Here is a 21,266-nt window from a genome sequence, read left to right as displayed (position 1 = left end):
GTCAAAGGATGGCTATGTTTTGGTTTTCAGGTTGTTTTGGGAAATATGAATGAGATCAAACCAGTTTTAAACGTGAACCGGATTGCAATTCTCTCCCATCCGTTATGGTAGCTCAGTAGCAGAGCATCAGGTTTGCATGCAAAATGCCTAGGATTCAGTGCCAAGTATCTCCAGGTGGTCCAGCTGGACCATAAAGAAGGCTGATTGCCAAAGAATTGATGCTTTTGAATTATGGTGCTGAAGGAGACTCTAGAGAGTCCCATGGACTGCAAGAAGATCAAACCTCTCCATTCTGAAGGAAATCAGCCCTGAGTGCTCACGGGAAGGAAAAGACCGTGAAGCTGAGGCTCCAATACTTTGGCCACCTCATGAGAAGAGAAGACTCCCTGGAAAAGACTCTGATGTTGGGAAAGATTGAGGGCACAAGGAGAAGGGGACGGCAGAGGACGAGATGGTTGGATAGTGTTCTTGAAGCTACCAGCATGAGTTTGACCAAACTGCGGGAGGCAGTGGAAGACAGGAGTGCCTGGCCAGCTCTGGTCCATGGGGTCACGAAGAGTCGGACGACTAAACAACAACAACAACATCTCCAGGTGGGTCTGGAAAGGCTGCTTGTTTGAAAATAACCCTCACTTCCTCAGCTGGAGATGGAAGTTTGGTTTACAAGACCAGTTTCCTTGAGGATAAAGTTTTGAAGACTTCTGATGCTATTGCAGTGTTGGTTTCTTCCCAGCAAGGACAGTGAAGCTGCAGCTCTGGACTCCAGTTCCCATTGGCCAACAGTCACAGATGATGGGAGTTGTAGTCTAACAACATTTGGAGAGCCACAGGTTATCCATTCTTGCTGGACAGCTCAGTTGGTTAGAGCATGGCGCTGATAACACCAATGTCGCAGGTTTGATCCCCATAAGGGACAGCTGTCTATTCCTGCATTACAGGAGTTTGGACTAGATGATCCTAATACAAATACAGTGGTACCTTGGTTCTCAAATGCCTTGGTACTCAAACAACTTGGAACCCAAACACTGCAAACCCAGAATTAAGTGTTCTGGTTTGTGAACTTTTCCCAGAAGTCAAATGTGCTCCGTTTTGAGTGTTACGCTTCAGTTTTGAGTGTTATGCTGAGGTCTGTTTGTTTTTGCTATTTATTTTGCGTTTTTGTTTTTGCGGCTCTTTTTGTTTGTGTTTTTGTGACTGTGTGGAACGCAGTTCAGCTACTGATTGATGGATTGATTGTGTGACTGCAGTACATTGTTTATTGCTTTCATTTTACAGATCAATGGTCTCGTTAGATAGTAAAAAAATCATGGTAAATTGCTGTTTTAGGGGTTGTTTTTAAGTCTGAAATGGATGAATCCATTTTGCATTACTTTCTATGGGAAAGCGCACCTTGGTTTTGGAACGCTTTGGTTTTGGAACAGACTTCTGGAACGGATTAAGTTTGAGAACCAAGGTGCCACTGTATTGAATGGGGTGTGTGTGTGTGTGTGTGTGTGTGTGTGTGTGTGTGTTTACCAGGGTCAGGTGTAGAAGAGGGAAGTTTCACCAGCGACATCACAAGGAGAGTTTATGTTGTATTTGAAATATTTGTTTATTTAAAAGCATAAACACTGAACACGGGGGAGCGGGAAAACTTTGAGACGGATAGTGGTAGTCTAATCAACAGCATCAGTTCAACCCCAGAAATAAACTCATGTCCTTGGATCCTGCCAAGGCTCCTTTCACAGCCAGCTGAAAAGATGCAAACCTCTCGACTCTTTCACTGGCTAGTAGGTACATTCATGTTTTCTCTCGCTCTCTGTAGCTGCTACCCAGCTGAATGGCATTTATTCAACTACCAGCCATCAAAAGCCGTTAATGTTAATTTATAGAGGCATTTATTCACAAATAATAAACAAAAAAGTAGAGAAATGTATACATATATACTAAAATTATTACAATTATTACAGATATGAAATTATGTCTAGTAACGTGCATTACCTAGATTGGTGACCATAAGTAAAAGGTATTTTTTAATCAATAACAATGGTAATTTATAGGAAGGGGGGAGGGATAAAATATGTACTTCAGGCATGCTGGCCTGGCTTCTTTTATGGAAAATTGAGCGGCTTACAAAGCTCACAAGTGTGCTTACTCGGGTGCGTAGCAAATGGAATGCAGTCAGTATCTGGTTGCCTCCGATGGATCTGGGAGTTGGCATTTTGCAACTTCTCTTGAACAAATTATGCCTTTACTTAAAATAATCCAGCAATCAGCCCCAAATTCTGGCAATTGGCCCAGAAGCCTTCAAACCTCCCCACCCCCTAAAAACGAATAATAACTGTCTCGGCTGGATTTTTTCTGGTTAGATGACTACCAAGTTTTGAACACTGTAGTGCAACAGAGCAGAAATCTCAGCACCAGGTTTTGAAATACATCAAGTTCAGGGACACACGAATATCCAGGTTAGTGAATGCAGGAACACCTAAAATAGGGCAAAAGAGATAAGAGTTATTTATAATGCTCCAGGGTAGGTAACCAGTCAAATGGCGCAACATTAAGCACTTAAGCAATTGGACTGAAGCAAGGCCGAGGGACTGGAAGCAGCAACATAGCCCGACACTACCATTCTATGATTCTATGATGCAGAAGAAGAAGAAGAAGAAGAAGAAGAAGAAGAAGAAGAAGAAGAAGAAGAAGAGTAGTAGTTTGGATTTGATATCCCAGCTTTCACTCCCCTTCAGGAGTCTCAAAGCGGCTAACATTCTCCTTTCCCTTCTTCCTCCCCCACAACAAACACTCTGTGAGGTGAGTGATGCTGAGAGACTTCAAAGAAGTGTGACTGGCCCAAGGTCACCCAGCAGCTGCATGTGGAGGACCAGGGAAGCGAACCTGGTTCCCCAGATTACTATTGGCAAGAAGGCTATTGGCAAGCTGGAACATGTGCAGAGGAGCAGCAAGAATATTATTGGTACAAAAATGGAAGCAAGAAGAATTACCGACGAAAGAAGAATGGCAAATGAAATTAATGGACTATGCAGAATTAGATAAATTAACAGGAAGGATTCAAAACCTGCGGGACCAGAGATTCTTAGAGGACTGGAGTAAATATTTGAAAAGCAATTGTGATAAACAGATTACGCTAGCAGGACTGCAAGAAGTTCTGTAAGGAGGATTTTGTGAAATATTGTAAGGAAGACTTTGAAAAGAATTATTAGTTAAGGACAATTAAAAGTAATAGAGAAATTAAGAAATGTAGAACAAGTGATAAAGAATGGAAAACCTTCAGAGGTTGTTGACGGAAGTCTAAAATATTGCATAAGATAAGAAGTTATGTTAAATGATTGGAACATTATATATATATAAAAAAAACATGTGTAGAGGAGGGCAACCAAGATGATCAAGGGTCTGAAAACAAAGCCTTATGATAAACGACTTAAGGAGCTGGGTATGTTTAGCCTGAAAAAGAGGAGACTGAGAGGAGATGTGATAGCCATCTTCAAATATCTCAAGGGCTCTCACATGGAAGATGGAGCAAGCTTGGTTTCTCCTGCTCTGGAGGGTAGGACCCAAACCAATAGATTCAAGCTACAAGAAAGGATTTTCTGACTGAACATCAGGAAGAACTTTATGACAGTAAGAGCTGTTTGACAGTGAGAGATGATGGACTGTCCTTTGTTGGAGGTCTTTAAGCAGAGGCTGGGTGGCCATCTGCCACGGATGCTTTAGTTGAGATTTGGGGTTGGACTAAATGCCCCTTCCAGCTCTACAGTTCTATGATTCAAATGCTGGATGGAAGCTCTGCTTTCATGACAACCTGTAGTAGCTGTTGAAACTGTTGGCTCAGCACTGTGGTCCTTCATTAAGGGACCATAAGAAGTCAGACCACCAGTACATCCAGCTTGGTATTGTCTACACTGACGGGCAAAGGCTCTCCAGGATTTCAGGCAGGAGACATTCCCAGCCCTACCATGAGATGTTGAGTGCTGAACCTGGGACCTTTTGCATGCAAAGCATCTGCTGAAGCACTGAGCTCGAGCTCTTGGGTAGCATGGGAAGTGGCCCTTAGCATCAGGGGTTCCCAGCTGTAAAATGGGACTTGTAGTGATGAACAAAGGGTTGTGACTCTGATGCTTTTGACCATGCTTCTCTATGGCTGCCCTATGTGATGGCCTGGGATTCAGACTCGGAGGCTGAACCTGAGGAATCCCAGCCTGCACAGGATTCCCCGCCTCCAGAACCAGCTGAGCCAGGGCTGGAGCTTGAGCCTGAAGGGTCCTCACCTGTGCTGGATCCTCAGGTGCAGGCATCAGCTAGTCTGCTCTGGCCCCTGAGGTGATGGAGGACCCATTGCCTGCAGGTGCTCCACTCTCAGCCCCGTCAGGGGAAGCTGAGGTTGCCTCTGGGTCCGGTAACCCTCCAGCCTCTTCTGAGCTGCAGAGGCTCAGGGCAGAGAGGCGGAGGGAACTAAGTTCCCGCAGGAGGAGCGCTCGCCTCCAGGCCAGGAGAGGCAAGTCACCTGTGGACCAGGGTCGCTCTATGCCTCGGGGCAGATAAAAGCCAGCCAGGTTGCGGGAGCAACATTGTTGGTAGCCTGTTCCTGCCAGCACCCTGTCCTGCTTTCCTGCCGGAGCTCCTAACCTCACCCGACTCCCTTCCTTGGACCCAGCTACAGCTTTAATGGACTGCCTCCCTACTGCACCCTCGACCTCGGACTGGACTCGGACCTTGCCTCTCGTTAACCCTCGGGACCAGCACACCCTAGGACCTACGTGCTCCTCCTCTGTGGAGGAGCTGTCCATTGCACACTTGCACATACAGAGGCAGGAAGCTGTGGCATGCAAGGTTCTGCCAGGTAGCGACACAAGATTTACCCACCCGGGAAGAATGGCAGATGAAGTTGATGGACTATATGGAACTGGCGGAAATGACTGGCAGAATCCGAGACCAGGGAGAAGAGTCGGTGGAAGAAGATTGGAAAAAGTTTAAAGATTATTTACAGAAATATTGTAAAATTAATGAATGTTAGAAAAATGACGGAATGAAGATATATGGCTTTAGCAGAAATGTTATAAGGAATTAGGTACAGACAGATTGTAAATGTATTAAAGGGAAAAAACAAGGTTAGAATATGTTAAGATAAATTACAGGACAGAAAACAGAGGAAGATGGAAAGGAATTGATGAAACAGTTAATTGAAGTGGAATACAAAAAGGGAGGTGTGAGGAGGTCGCTGAAACAAGTGAATGAAAGTTATGATATTGAAATTAATGGATGTGTTTTTAATTGTTTTTGTTTTGTTTGGTTGACTTAATGTTTTAGGGTTTGGGTTGTGTGGTGTTTTTGTTTTTGTTTTTGTTTTTGTATTGTATTGTATTGTATTGTATTGTATGGTCTTGTTTAATTCTTTTTCTTTTCTTCTGTAATTTTTAAACTGCTAATAAATATTATTTTTTAAAAAAAGGTTCTGCCAGGTAGCTATCAGGCCAGACCTTGACTGAAAGCTACCTCTCATCTTCAGGGCCACACCTGACCACCCTGTTGCCTGTAGCCTAGTGGGAGGGCATCTGCCCTGCAGGCAGAAGGCCTCTGGTTCAATCCCTGGAGTCTCCAGGTAGGGCTAGGGATGTTGTCCAACTGGAACCCTAGAGAGCCACTGTCAGTTCTCAGGTAAATAGACTAAAGGTCTGACTTTGTCTAAGGTAGCTTCTGGCGTTTGGGGACCACAACTCCCACGAGGAGGGCCCCCGGGCTTGATGTTCCTCACCACTGCCTGCTCATAAGCATCCCACTGAGTTCAGTGGGGAGACTTATTCCCAGGTAAACAGGTACAGGGTTACAGCCCAAGGCAGTAATATGCCTTAACTGCTTGACACCTCAGCGCCCTTGACCTTAATGTATTGCGTGCTTGATAATATCTAGTAAATGTTTATTGAAAAAAGCAGAAGCGTTTGAAAAGTTCGCTGAGGAGAGAGGTGCGGCCTCACAAGCAGGGCGAAAATCCGCCGCCAGAAAGCTATAAAACTGAGGGGAGTGGAACCTACGTCAGTCTCATGAACCTGCTGAAAGGGAAAAGGTGGCTGAATGGAGTCCTGTCTCCCAGGCCTTCAGGACTCTCAGGACCCTGCTACCCATGTCCCCTCCCCTCGCTGGCCTTGCTCCAGGCTCTCTTTAATGTTCTGGCCCACCTGCGATGCGTCCTTGAACCCTGATACTGATCTTGCTTGCAAGCATGGAGAATAAGAGAAGGGTGTGTGAGTTCTGGGTAGAAACTAGCCTCCTGATCAAATGTGCATTAAGGTTACATAACGATAACGGGAATAAGCATAAATTGCACATGGGGTTTGAGAAGCGTGGGCTAACAATGGTGTCAGAGTCATTTTACATAATCTTGCGTTCAATACTGTTTGCTCCAGCAAAGGTTTCGGGCTGCTGGTAATTTCTGCTGAAATCCTGTACAACAAATATTTGGGAGGGGTGGGTTGTCCCATTTTTATTGTGCTGAATAAAGCTCATTGGGATAGATAGTTCAGTTAGTAGAGCATGAGACTCTTCCAAGCTCCACATTGGGCCAAAGATTCCTGCATTGCAGGGGGTTGGACTAGATGACCATCGTGGTCCCTTCCAACTCTACAATTCCATGATTCTACGACCAGGCCAGTATCTGGCAATGGATCACAAGGCAATGTCATGAGTTACATAGCAGGGGACTTTTGCTTTGCAGAATTTCAAGGTGTCAGGGACCGTGCTGAGGAGGGCTGCACTGAGAAGGAATGGTGGGAGCCTCCCCTTCCCCCTGATCCAGATCCTGAATCTTCCCAGGAGCAGGAGGACAGTATAGATTTGGAACAGTGGTTTGCAGAGGGGCATAGTTCGGAAGGCAGAAGCTGGGAAATACTGGATGGGGAACAGCTAGCAGAAGAAACACTGGAAGAGAGAGAGAGAGTTAACAGATTCACAGTCTCTGGATAGTATCCACCCACTTCCCCAAAGTCCTGGAGAGCTCAGAAAGTGTCAGAACATGAAGCACAGAGGTTCCAAGCTCAGATTACAAGATTTAGGAGTGATGTAAATTAATAGGGACGGAGTAGGGAGTGAGCTTAATTGGGAGCCCCGCCATTCTGGTTAGATGCTTTCTTTTGTCCTTCGCTGTGTTTATTAAAGAAATGAACTCATAAGAATTCTCTTTAGTTTGATCTGCTCATTTATGGAGGAGGAAGCCAATTCCCCAAAGCCTGACACAAGGCAGATATTTTGGGATACTGGGATTGGTCCCTCCTTACCTCTTCCCCGCTCCCCCAAGTCATATTCTAAGGACAACAGAGAATGCACTGAAGAACAACCCCTGCTCCTAGGCTGTAAACCGGGAATCACAAACCTTTCTAGAATATCCCTAGCTGTTTCCTCCTGTTGATATCTCTCTTGAGCTGACAAAGATTGCAGGGAGCACAGAAAGTGGTGGTGAGGCAGTCGCAACAGATGGATCCCTGCAGAGAGTAAAAAAAAAAAAAAGCAAAATTTCATAGCAGAAGACTGAATTGTATTTTGATTAGGGATGGATGGAACATTCTGTTTCCGGTCCCTGATGATTTTCTTTATTTTATTTATTTAAGATGTTATCTGCACAACACTTATTTGGGGAGTGTTTGTTGAGCAACCTAGAAACACGAAACACAAATATTATCCAGTAATTTAAAAGGTTAGGTCCAGTTGCGAACAACTCTAGGGTTGCGGCGCTCATCTCGCTTTATTGGCCAAGGGAGCCGGTGTACAGCTTCCGAGTCATGTGGCCAGCATGACTAAGCCGCTTCTGGCGAAACCAGAGCAGCACACGGAAACGCCGTTTACCTTCCCACCGCAGCGGTACCTATTTATCTACTTGCACTTTGACGTGCTTTCGAACTGCTAGGTTGGCAGGAGCAGGGGCCGAGCAATGGGAGCTCTCCCCATCACGGGGATTCGAACTGCCGACCTTCTGATCGGCAAGCCCTAGGCACTGTGGTTTAGACCACAGCACCACCTGCGTCCTATCCAGTAATTTACCGGTATCCTAAACTGAGTCCGGTAGCGAGTCCTCATGGCGACGCTCGGTCCACAGCAACAGCATTCTTCCATGTCCTTGGCAACTTTGCATCCTAGGCAGAAGAAGCAGAATGTTCCACACAGACCTAGAGAGAGGGGGGAATCAAACACAAAGGTTAGCATTTTCTCATACTCTAGAATTCACGCAGCCAATGGAATTTCACTGCTTGGTTTCAGAAGCATTTAGAGGCATGGTGTCTTGAGATGAAGAAACACTTTCAAAGAGAGGACCACTTCTTAGGGTTAGAGCATCTATCTTACATACAAAAGGCCTAAGGTCCAGTCCTCAGTATCCCCAGCGCGAGACTGGGAGTGCCCAGTGTCTGAAACCCTGGAAAGACACTGCCAATCATTGAAGACAAAAATGACTCAGGATAGGCAGTTCCCTAACTCCCAAATCACTCTCTGGCACCAATTGCTCTTGGGTCAACAATTCCTTGCGTCTTGGATTTCTTTCTGCAGTTACTACATGCAATTGGAAATTATCAGTCATCATGATGGGTTGGCCAAACTTGTTTGTGAGTTTGCAAAGACTCGCCGAAGGGTGTGTGCAATGCAACTCATAAGCACATACAGAGCCAAGGGCCAAGGGCAGCAGAGGCTTAGATAAAAGGTAAAGACACATACATTCTGTTTTGTAAAAGTTCACTAAGCAAAAATTCATTTATCCAAACATGAGGAATTTGTACCCAAGCCTTGCTATACACACCACAGATTCAGATATCCAAACAGAAAAGCATTTTTACTTCCTCATTTGCATTTTGCTGGTTGGCTGAGGAATGGAGGGAGGGGGAGCAATCGAATAAATCAGAGCATTTCCCCCCTGCATTTTCCTTTTTTTGGGGGGGGGAATCTTTGGGAGTAAAAATTCTATGGTTGGGACACATTAGAAATTTTCCAATAGGAATCACTGGAAATTATTGGCTTGTTATGTGAACGCTTGCCCCTGTGAATGATTTCCATGGAACGCATAATGTCTGGATAGCAAAACCTATATTTTTATTATGTAGAATAATAATTAATCTCCCTGGGAGGGAAGGTCAGACCATATAGGCCACACCAGGGTCACCCTGTACAGCGCTTCGTCTCTCCCCATATAAGTGAGTAGCTGTCCTTCTCTCCTATGGGGACAAGAAAAGGAGTCTACTTGGGGCCATTAATGGGGTGTGGTGCCATCTGATCTTATAATATGCTAGGGAGGGAATCTGTCAGCTGGACCTGGGCATCTTAAGACCTGCACTGCCAGAGCAGCCTTCAGTCACTGCGGCCTATTGATTTGATCTTGGTTGTTCTGCAACACCATATTAATGGCCAGAGAAACAGAGGCGTAGCAAGCTCAGGTGGTACCCGGTCCAGAAAATTTCTTGTCACCCCCCACACACATTGAAATTTTTGCCTGAAAAAATGGTTTGACTTTATTTCACTTTTTGGGGGGGGGGGGAGCCAGAGTTCTTGAGCTTTTCTAGCGGGGATCGCATGCCTTGCGACGAGGAGTCTGCCTGCCGCCCTACAGGGGAGACGTTTTGGCAGCGGTAAGCCAAAGCATGCCAAGGCGTCTCTCACAGACGCTGAGTGCCACACGGCATTTTGTCACCCCCCTCGGAGGTGACACCTGGGGCAGACCACACCCACCTTGCTCCGCCCCTGCAGAGAAGGGGACTGCAGCTCCTCACCTCAGGTGGACCAAGTTATCTGAGAAGCCAATGGGGGAACTGGCTGGCCTTGTACAAGTCTTGCTCCAGGGTTGGTTTCTCAGTCCACACAACTTGTCAGAGGAAGTAGTTATTCTAGAGACTGCTGTGCCTCTCCTCTCCTTCCTGAGACCTCCCTTTAAGCTGCCATGTGTCCCACTTTACAGAATACAGTCCTCTGTTTGAAGGACTGCCAATCCAAATCCAATTTAAGGGCAAAGAACCCTGAGAAGAGATATCCAGGGCCTGGAAGGTGCCCAATAATTGACAGCACCCCAAGTTGAGAGCACCTGGACTGCAAACGGAGCAGATACGGTCTCTGCCCAGTATACCTGAAGGAGCGTCTCCACCCCCATCGTCCAGCCTGGACACTGAGGTCCAGCTCCAAGGGCCTTCTGGCGGTTCCCTTACTGCGAGAAGTGAGATTACAGGGAACCAGACAGAGGGCCTTCTCGGTAGTGGCACCCATGCTGTGGAACACCCTCCCATCAGATGTCAAGGAAATAAACAACTATCTGACTTTTAGAAGACATCTGAAGGCAGCCCTGTATAGGGAAGCTTTTAATGTTTGATGTTTCATTGTGGTTTTGTATATTCTGTTGGGAGCCTGCCAGAGTGGCTGAGGAAAACCAGCCAGATGGGTGGAGTATAAATTTTTTATTATTATTATTATTATTATTATTATTATTATTATTATTATTATTACTATTACTATTATACACAAGTGGCAGATGCTACACTTCTTCCCCTGCATGGGAAGCCCACCCTGCTATTTGAGAATGGTCACACTAGTGTGTGACGGAACACTGAGAGACTGGCTTTTATAGAGAGAGGTTAGCTATTGTTTTATAGTACAGATAAACCATGGCTGATGTTCAAAGTCCCACAACACCATAAAACCCCAAATCTTTGAACTTCACTCACAGACACGACAGTCGCTGCCGCAGTCACAGAGGTCTGTCTGCCACTCAAAACTCCGCGTGGATGTGTGGCATTGTGGCTGGGTGGTGACCACAGGCCGATAAGTCATTTCCATTTTCACAAAGTCTGGTTAGATTTTGCTGTATAATGAGAGGGGGGAAAATACATTGGTTTTGAGACTTTTAAAAGTGCAAATAGTCTCCGCATCATGCCCTTCAGCAAAACCTGCTGAGTAAATCATGAGATTAAGAGAAAGGAACATTTTCTAGATTAGTAAGTAGTTTAGGAGCAGAAAGCAGACATTAAGGGTGATTTCACAGTACAGTGAGGGAGGGAAACGTCTAGCTTTCCAGTTGCTGTTGAACTCCCATCAGATGTCAAAGAAATAAATAAACAACTACCGGACGTTTAGAAGACATCCCTGTTTAGGGAAGTTTTTACTGACTGATGTTTTAATGTATTTTTAATCTTTTGCTGGAAACCGCCCAGAGTGTCTGGGGAAACCCAGCCAGATAGGTGGAGTATAAATAATAAATTATTATTATTATTAAAATTACGATTAACTAGAACTCCAGTTTGCTTAAAAATTAGAACCAAATGAAATCCTGCTCCACTCTGATGATGATGAGATGGTCTTAACTTGGTATAAGGCAGTTTCCTATGTTCCTAAATTGGGAAGAATGCTCAGTAAACAGGTTGTCTGGATTGAAAGCAGCCTCAGTGCATAATCATGAAAAAAAATTCCATGACAAGAATTATTAATATTATTAATAATATTTAGTAAAAAATATTTAGTATTTTTAGTACTAAAATAATATTTAGTAAAAAAACTAAAAAGCAAATTGCCAATATTGTCATTAGGGCTGGACGATGTATTGATACATCATCCAAAATCGGTTTGAAGTCATGGTAACAGTTTTGTAATATTCAACATGGTGACATATTGCGAAATATCACAATGTGTGTGTGTCATATGTAAAAAAATAAAATTGTGATGTGGGAAAAACCGTGAAGCCAACTCGTCACTTTTCTCACGATTCCTCCTGCCCCTGTTGCTCTGTACAGTGGTACCTCGGGTTACAGACGCTTCAGGTTACATACGCTTCAGGTTACAGACTCTGTTATCCCAGAAATAGTACCTCGGGTTAAGAACTTTGCTTCAGGATGAGAACGGAAATCGTGCGGCGGCAGTGGGAGGCCCCATTAGCTAAAGTGGTGCTTCAGGTTAAGAACAGTTTCAGGTTAAGAACGGACCTCCAGAACGAATTAAGTTCTTAACCCGAGGTACCACTGTACTATAAAATAGCAGTTGCAACATTATGTTAAAGGTAAGTGAAAATGTATCTGTTTTAGACCTCTAAGCAGGAGCAGTTCCCAGGAAATTACGCAGTTCGCCTCTACATACTGTAGTTGCATCCTTATTCTCAGACATTGTGATATATTGGTCAGAGCCATAGCTAGGTGATCTCGCGCCCCTGGCAGAACCACCCAGATTGCACCCCCCTAGCCATGGACAAATTAGCTCTTCTTTCTGCCTCTCCTCCAACTCAACCTCCCCCCTCCCGTACCCATTCAATTCCTCACACACTTCACCTTGCAATGAATTCTGATTGGAGGACACCAAGATGGGGAAGGTTGACCTAGATGATGCTATATAGGTGCCTCCCCACTTACGCGCGGGTTACGTTCCGGGCCCCTGCCTGCGTGTGAAATCCCATAAAGTGGGAAGCACCCCACTTTAATAGGGAGAAGGGCATGGGAAGAGGAGCTCCACCCACTGCTACTGATTATTTTTGTCTGCGGTGGAAGATGAAGAGCACAAGGTGTACTCTAGGGTACACTTGTTGTTCATGGTCTCTTGCCTCGCACAGAGCGTGATGGCGAAGCCAAGTACACCTGGCCTATTTCCTGACATGAGCAGATCGTGTGCCCGGGGTGGAATGTGCTTCTGCATCTTCCAAGGATTGCACAACACTAGACAGAGCAGAACGGGAAGTATTCCCCAGAGGCAGAAAGTCTGGAAATCACCGAGGAATCAAGGCTGAGATTGCATACACACTGAACCTTTAAGGCACATTCAAACCGTCAAAGAATTCTGGGCACCACAGTTTACCTCTTAAAGGTAAAGGTAAAGGTATAGGGAACCCTGACCATTAGGTCCAGTCATGGCCGACTCTGGGGTTGCGGCGCTCATCTTGCTTTATTAGCCGAGGGAGCCAGCATGACTAAGCCGCTTCTGGTGAACCAGAGCAGCGCACGGAAACACTGTTTACCTTCCCACCGGAGTGGTACCTATTTATCTACTTGCACTTTGACGTGCTTTCGAACTGCTAGGTTGGCAGAATCAGGGACCAAGCAACAGGAGCTCACCCCATCGCGGGGATTCGAACCGCCGACCTTCTGATCGGCAAGTCCTAGGCTCTGTGGTTTAACCCACAGCGCCACCCGCGTCCCTCCTCCTTTTTACCTCCTGCAGAACTGCAATTCCCAGCAACCCTTAACAAACCACAGTGCCTAGTATTCTTTGAGGGGGGGGTAATGTGTGCCGTGAAGATTTAGTGTGTACTCAGCCTGAGAGGCAGTGGGCATGTCCACTCCAGGTAAGCATACCTTAAGCCTAGGCCCACAGGGTTGTCTCCAGCTATCTGTTACTCATCAGCGAGACCCAGTGCTGGATTTACGTATAAGCTAAACAAGCTATAGCTTAGGGCCCCACTCTTTTGGGGGCACCCAAAAAACTTAAAAGGAAAAAAAACCTGGATGTACATCTCCAAAATATAAGATAAAAAACAAATAAAATAAAACCTACATACAGCAACAGTGTTTTGTGATGTGTAGGCTCCTATGGTGTAAGTAATGGGCCCCACCTGCTCCCTAAAATATCACTGGTTTGCTCATTTCTTATATATATATAGCCTACATTCTGCTATTTATAATTAATAGTTGTTTGCATCGTATATTTACACCTATTATTATTTCATGTTATAGCAAGTTTCTAGATACCAGATTATGAGTCTTTGTAAATTATGTTTCTAAAGGAACTTTTGTTATTGCCCAATGCCAATGTGTTTGCATTATGAAGTTCCTTATAAATAAAAAATCATCTTAAGTTAGAGCTTAATAATTATTTCACTGTGAATGTGCTTCTTCTTAATTGTATTTCACTATTAATATACTTCTTCTTAACTGTATTTCAGTTCAACAATTATTTTGATAAAATACGTATTTTGTTATGTGCAAATGGCTTTAGATACCTATTAGTCATGTCCATTGATTTCTATGGGTAGGGCAAACATTGGGTGCAACCCTAAAAGCTGATGGGTAGATCATGGGTTGTGTTCAGGGCCAGCCAAAGCTACCGTACTTTTTGCTCTATAAGACTCACTTTTTCCCTCCTAAAAAGTAAGGAGAAATGTGTGTGCGTCTTATGGAGCGAATGCGGGCTGCGCAGCTATCCCAGAAGCCAGAACAGCAAGAGGGATTGCTGCTTTCACTGTGCAGCGATCCCTCTTGCTGTTCTGGCTTCTGAGATTCAGAATATTTTTTTTCTTGTTTTCCTCCTCCAAAAACTAGGTGCATCTTGTGGTCTGGTGCGTCTTATAGAGCGAAAAATACGGTATTTCACTCCTTAAGGCAAGGCAGGGTCCCTTGCCAGTGCAGTCTGCAGTGCGGCCAGCATTTACTGACTTCAGGGACTGCAGAGACACCAGGCACATTTTGAGAGGCTTTGCTGAGCCTGGCAGCTGCTAGCAATGGCACCTTGAAACACATTCACTTTGACAGCCTGGTCGTCCTTGGGATGGCAGCAGGGCGAAGGGATACACGATTTGCTGCCCTTCCTAGTCTGCCTCCTGAGACAGATAGCTTCCTTTTGGCTCATGATAGGCTTAGTCCTAGTCATGTTTCAAGTGGTAATGGTTACTTCCTTTTCCCCTGAGCTATTTCTTCTGAAACAGCCAGTTTTCAGTTCCTTCTACCCAGCGTGGTTGGCACTCGCCAGGGCCATGGGAAATGGAAACCCCTGCTGCTGCTGAAATGTCACAGAAACCACAAATCTGATTTGATAACCAAATCGTTCAGTGACCCCAAACCTTTCCGATCTGCAGATTTTGTGTGAGAATCAAGTGTCCCTGGTCATGCAAAGCGGGGCAGCTAACCGTTTCCAAACGTTTGGGTTGGTAGTGGTGCTGCCAAACTGAAAGTGAAGTTGAACATAAATTGCATTTTGATTTGTAGTCTCAGCAGGTTGCTTTTGATGAAGCTGACTGCAAGAAATCCAGCCAAGTTCTCTGTGTTCTCACATCCACATCATCCGTTTAAAGGCGTTTTATAGCCATCTAAGAGCCAGGGCTTCCCTCAAGGAATCCTGGGAACTGTCATTTGTTAAGGGTGCCTCAAAGGGCCATTCAAATAATGTTACATTTGTAGTTGCCCTAAAAACAGACAAATGCTGCCATTTAGCACAACCCCAAAGTATTCTGCCTTCCTCAAGCTACCTCTTGCTGCCTAATGGTAGGACTAGTTCCGGCAATCTCTCTAATGGATATTGCCTGGACATTTGAAGAGCTTCAACCCACAATCATGAAGGCTAAATGTCTACTTTTGTTTCCACAGCTTCAGTGATAGTTGCTCACCTGCTTCCCCAACGAAGAGATTTCTGTATCCTCCCCCCTGCAGGATCCACCCTATTCTCCCGATTATAAAAATTTAAAACTAACTTTAATATTGACTATTTATATTGTTCCAATCTCCCCCGGGACCTTATGGTGAAGGGTGGGTAAGAAATCCGTTTAATGATAAAAACAATAAGAATTAAAATGGTCATTCGTATTTTCCAGCTGGCTGATAATAAAAACTAGAAGCCTTGTATCCAGCATTGTTCAGTTATTCCAAGAAACCGAAAAGTCAGTGTAGTTTTGAAAGTGCCAGTCCGCCATCTTGGTTTAAAATGGAATCCCACTGCAATCGAACACAGATGAAAACCTGCTCCCTGATCTCAGAACCATCATCCAAGATTTGGTTATGATATCTTAAGAGGTGTCCAAATGCAGAGCAGACAAAAAAACTTTTCAAAATGTATAATAGGTATATACCAGCTGTCCAGTGCCTTGTGGACAGCTGGCTCCTGGCAACATCAGATCTGAAACAAATAATATTTTAAGCCACTACCCAGGTAGCCGATGGAAATCAATTTCATGGGATACAGTTATCATCAATAGAATATAGGGTACAATACAGTCATTGAAAAAAAATTTTAAGTCCTACTAATTTGAACAGAAGAGAGTTAAGCAGACACTTGACTCCTGCTAAAATTGTTGGGAATTGAAGATTGTAGCCCATGTTTTTCTTCTTGTTTCAAAGGACTAGGCAAATCCATGTCAAAGCAATCAGCATGCGAGGCCTAGCACAGCCTACATTTTAGATGCCAGGAAACTCATGATGATTCACAGATAATGCAATGCAGAGTTCATTAGAGCTTTGATTTATCGTTCCAGTTTCCTTTGAAAGCTCCTGACGTGGCTCTCTTTGGAACATGAGGCGCATGCTTTGAAGGAAGGGCTTTATTTGTGCCTGGGTTTAATCCAAGCACCTGTTGTCCGTGCCAAGTCACAACTCCAAAGCATGGAGAGTTGTTTAAGCAGTACATTTAAATTGGGTGGAACTGTACCACAAGAAGAAGGTAGGCTTCCACAGATGAAATGAGAAGCCAAACACATTATGTCAAATTGTGGCATAATTCACCATTAAGGATTCAGGCCACAAAGGTGAGAGAAAACAAATATAAAAAGCTCTGAGGTGTTCTGGAGACTTCTGTAGCAATGGTATGTTTGTGTATATACTCTCTCTCTCTCTCTCTCTCTCTGTGTGTGTGTGTGTGTGTGTGCGCGCATTTAAGACCCATTCATTAATGGGGCACATGGCTGGAATTTTACACACACTTAATTGAAACACCATGGGCCTTATTTCGGAATAAACTTTTTCTTATTTGTAAACCGCCCTGGAATATTTTGATACAAGGTGTTACACAGTGAAAGCTGGTCCATTTACGCTCTCAGGTCTACTCTTGGGCTCTCCCAACCTCCCTAACTTCAACTGTCCCAGCCCCAATAGCCACCAGTAATAAAGATAGATACAGTGGTACCTTGGTTTGAAACCATTTTGGATTACAACCACATCAAACCCTGAAGTGTGTGTCCCTTTTTTTGGATTACAACCCCCCTTTTTTTTTTTTTTTTTGGATTACAACCATTTTGGGGGGGAGGCCCCATTGGTGAAAGCGCACCTGTTTTGCTTTACAACCAGACCTCCGGAACGGATTATGATTGTAAACCAAGGTATCACTGTAGATAGATGATAGATAGATGATAGATAGATAGATAGATAGATAGATAGATAGATAGATAGATAGATAGATAGATAGTCAGGCAAAGGACTCACTTCCTAGTCATGACAAACAGCTTGCACCCATTATTTTGACCTCACACCATTTCTTTGTTGATATGAAAATTAAGCATTGGATTCAATTCCAGACTTTAAGCAAATCAGTTGGGAGCTTTCAAAACTCCCAAATTAATCAGGGGGAAAAGAAACTGTACACATACCCCTTTGCTGAATTATCCTGGATGGAGTGTTTTCTTTCCTTAGATGAAATTTAACCAACACGTTTATTCTGCGTAGGGTGTTCACACCACAGCAAGGGAACACTGACACTCTCTGAGATTGTCGCTCGCTATTTATATTCAGGAAAATTAATTGTGGGTTACAATATTTGATCTGAACCCGATAGGGTGTAAAGACAGTCACTCGTTCTGCATGACAAATTAGTAAATTAGACGCCGGGGTTGCTGCTCTTGCACAAGTTGAGCATTGCAAAGGCTTGGTCTTTCCATAGTCACTACTGGATTACACACTGCTAGACTTAATGTGCTTCTATATAGAGAGATGTAAAACCGGCATGCCTGCTATTGCGAGAAGTCCACTTTTAAATGAGCTAATAGGATTAATTGAAAATTAAAACGAGTTAGAATGACTAATTTGTTTTAATATATTTTCCCCAGCTGGGGTAAGGAGGCACATAGGAAAAGAATCTCATGCCAATTTTGGTAAAACAGAGAACTTGGGGAACTTGTGGCTCTCCCCAAGTTGCTGAACTACAACTCCCATCAGCAGGATGGCCAGTGGGCAGAGATGGTGGGAATTGTAGTTCATCAACATCTGGAGGGTCAAAATATGAAAAGTGTGTGCGTGTGTGTGTGTGTGTGAGAGAGAGAGAGAGAGAGAGAGAGAGAGAGAACCCAAATTCAGGGGTGCGTTCCTACGAGAAGCGTGGTTACAGGGAACCAGGCACAGGGCCTTCTTGGTAGTGGTGCCCTCCCTGTGGAACACCTTCTCTTCAGATGTCAAGGATATCAATAACTATCTGACTTTTAGAAGACATCTGAAGGCAGCCCTGTTTAGGGACATTTTTAAGAACTGATGTTTTAGTATGTTCTGATATATGCTGTGAGCCACCCAGAGTGGCTGGGGATACCCAGCCAGGTGGGCGCAGTAAAAATAAAATAATAATACGATACAATACAATATCTTTATTGTCATTGTCCCATACAGAACAATGAAATTGAAAAATCTACATAAGACATTCAAAAACCCCTAAAAACTCTGAAACCCCATTTTAAAATACAATATACTATAGAGATGCCTTATGCTGCGTTTAGAACCAGAATTGCATTTGCGTAGAAACTGTTTCTCAGGCGGCTAATAATAATAATAATAATAATAATAATAATAATAATAATAATAATTTGGAGAGCTAGGAAAGGTCTTGTATGGTATCAAATTGGACAGGGCATGTTGAGATTCCTGCTTTGCAGAGGGTTGGACTACTTGACCCCTGGGGTCCTTTCCAACTCTTTAGTTCTATGAACTGACAACTAAATTGTGTCAGTGGATTGAATGTGGCGATAGTGGTGATGATATTTAGCATTCAGGCTGTGTTGGGGTGTATGGGGTGTTAGAAGATGGGTAGTTCGTTCTCTGCCTTGTGGTTATACTTGTCCATGAGAAAGACTTTGGGAGTAAACCCCAAGGAAAAAATCTGTACCCGCTGCCTTGCAGGACATCTTTGGAAGAAGAAAAGGCGAGGGGGTAAACTCTACACAGATCTGGATTGGAGTCCCTAAGACGGTTGGATGGATGGTCCGCATATATACAGTCATACCTCATGTTACGTCCGCTTCATGTTACGTTATTTCAGGTTACGTCCTGCGGCGACCCGGAAGTACCGGAAAGGGTTACTTCGGGGTTTCACTGCTTGCGGATACGCAGAAGCGCAAAATGACGTCATGCACATGCGCAGAAGCGGCGAATCGCAACCTGCTCATGTGCAGACGCGCCGCTGCAGGTTGCGTACTTTTCATGTTGCGAACGGCCCTCTGGAACGGATCCCATTTGCAACCAGAGGTACCACACTGTATTGGCTCATTCTGACCTTTCCCCCCCCCCCAACAGTGAGACAGACCGTTCATAATGCAAGAATGGTGAGCAGGGCAGTGAGGTGGGGTAAGTGAAGACAAGCTACAACAATTACAGTGGTACCTTGGTTTAAGAACAGCTTAGTTTATGAACAACTTGGCTTAAGAACGCTGCAAACCCGGAAGTAGGTCTTTTGGTTTGTGAATTTTGCCTTGGAAGCAGAACATGTTTCGCTTCCTGCTGTGTTCCATTTGTGAATTGAGACCCCAGCTGCTATGGGAAAGCATGCCTTGGTTTAAGAATGCTTTGGTTTAAGAACAGACTTCCGGAACAGATTAAGTTCGTAAACCAAGGTACCACTGTAACTGTAACGTTGTTCACTGCTCCTGCTCAGGCTGCGCAGAAAAAGCATTTTGGTTCCTGACATCCATTCTGATCGTGCAGATAAAATATAACAGATAGAATTCTAGAGGGTGTGGCATTAGTGTGTGAAAACAGTCAAGATCAAAAGATCCTCAGGCATGCACCTCCAGAGGGTGGATATGTCAGCTGCTATCCTTGCACCCAAGAATCTTTACTTGGTTGCAAGTGGCCAATAGCTTAAAAACATTCCTGTATTGTTTAAAGACTCCTTTCTGCTGCAGAGAAAACAAGACCCATTTCAAAATATTTATGAAAACATCTTATATGTGTGTGGGGGGGGGGGATTAGGGTTAAGGTTCCCTTCTGGCAACAGGAAAAAGGAACCTTTGGTTCCAGCTCATTCATCCTATGAAGAGTGCTTTGTTTAAAAGCTGACGTCATGACGCTGTATTCACTATTGCTTGGGTGTGGGGTGAATGACATTAACCCAATGGGTAAAGCATTGAGAAAGGCAGTGAAACTGGATTCCTTGACAGTATCGCCCACTTACAAACACGCGCCTGATGAGATGCCATGTTGGGCTGGGCCAGCAAACCTTGGGTCACATGAAAGAAATGCAAATGGGCAGAACCCCCAGACATAAATCAAACTGACAAGGGAGACCTTTTGAGTATTTCAGAGCTATAACCATTTGGTTGACACAAGAGATGAAATATCACAAGAGTAGTGCATGGTTTTTTTGAGAGAGCTCTCCTAGCCGCATCACAAAAGGAAGCCGTTCAAAGCCTGGCGAAATGAATGCCGCAGAAGTGAGCTCGCTGTTGCTTTTTGAAAGGTGTACCTGCCACACCTTACCAACAAATTATTTCTAAGAACAGTTGTGCAATGCTTTCCTGTTCCACAGCATAGCTTCCTCAGTGGAGGGATGGATAACTCGGGCTAGTAGTCTAATTTATTATTATTTTTAAAGCCTCTGTTCACCGAGGAAAGGGCGCTTATGAATGAAAAACCCTGTGAACCCACTCTCCTGAGATCTTTCACTGTCTTGACACGTTGGTGCTTGAACCTTACTGGAAACAATTACCTTGTGGGCTTAAGAACAAAGGTACTAAGTTACTTGTTGACTGCATAAGTAGCTCAGGGCTAATTCATCCTAATCTGTTAATTGGGCCTAAACAAGGCTCTCTTTGATGTGATGCCAAATTAAGGGTGCCTGGTTCAAAGCAGCTCAAGTTGTTTTCCGGATGCCCTGCAGGAAACTACTAGAAAATAAGCAGTATCGCTAGAGGTAGACAAAGTAATGAGCTAATTGGCAAATTAAGTTTCTCACAATTTTGAATTGTGGGTTTTCAATCTAGCCACTTAAATCGGAGCTTTCACCTCTGAAAGCTTGTTTAGAGTGAGTGATATTGTGAAGCACCTAGAACAATAACACTTTTAGGGCTTCCCTTGGCTATGTAGTGGCTGATGTCAGAACCATCCTGCTTTAGAGGCTCACACCAGTTTGCACCGCTGGCTGACAGGCACGTCTGCTTGCCACCCTAAAGGCACAGCTTGATATTGTCAAGGACATCCTATTTAATGAGACAAGTTTTGAACAGCCGTTCTTATCAAGCACTGAAGGCTGCAGCTTCCCCCCTGCCCCTCTGGAATAGCTGGCCTCTGTCAGAAAGAAGATGATAGATCAGTGCGCAGTATATCTGCAACCAGCCTTTTCAAGAGAAAGAGCAGCAACCAGCCAGGTATATAAAAGTGTAG

At 44.3% G+C, this 21,266-nt stretch overlaps 1 protein-coding gene and 1 long non-coding RNA gene across 2 annotated transcripts in view; one reads left to right on the top strand and one right to left on the bottom strand.

Annotated features, from left to right (window-relative positions):
* The window catches only part of LOC309350483, a 300,644-nt gene that overhangs the window by 265,977 nt on the left and 13,401 nt on the right, over positions 1 to 21,266 (top strand). The gene's annotated exons all lie outside the window — the stretch shown is intronic.
* LOC309350392 (placenta-specific gene 8 protein-like) lies at positions 1,573 to 17,413 on the bottom strand. Its single transcript, XM_081877443.1, has 5 exons — positions 17,272 to 17,413; positions 10,677 to 10,813; positions 8,023 to 8,147; positions 7,358 to 7,466; positions 1,573 to 2,464 (listed from the first exon to the last, which is right to left on the bottom strand). The coding sequence occupies exons 2-4, from the start codon at positions 10,786 to 10,788 to the stop codon at positions 7,362 to 7,364; spliced, it is 342 nt and encodes a 113-aa protein (XP_081733569.1). The 5' UTR covers positions 10,789 to 10,813; positions 17,272 to 17,413; the 3' UTR covers positions 1,573 to 2,464; positions 7,358 to 7,361.

The sequence above is a fragment of the Podarcis erhardii genome (genome assembly GCF_964252035.2).
Source record: "Podarcis erhardii genome assembly, chromosome: 9".
Lineage (NCBI taxonomy): Eukaryota > Metazoa > Chordata > Lepidosauria > Squamata > Lacertidae > Podarcis > Podarcis erhardii.
Note: the sequence above shows the minus strand (reverse complement) of the source record. Positions and strands in the feature narration are given on the sequence as shown.

Bases quoted from the DNA above. Each gene is read 5' to 3' on its own strand.
- LOC309350392 (XM_081877443.1), bottom strand. From the start codon at position 10,788: ATGGAAATGACTTATCGGCCTGTGGTCACCACCCAGCCACAATGCCAC. The intron at 8,148-10,676 runs GTGAGTGAAGTT...CCCTCTCTCTAG, and splicing joins CGGCAGCGACTGTCGTGTCT to GTCTGTGTGGAACATTCTGC. The intron at 7,467-8,022 runs GTAAATTACTGG...TACTCTCTGCAG, and splicing joins GGACTCAGTTTAGGATACCG to GGATCCATCTGTTGCGACTG.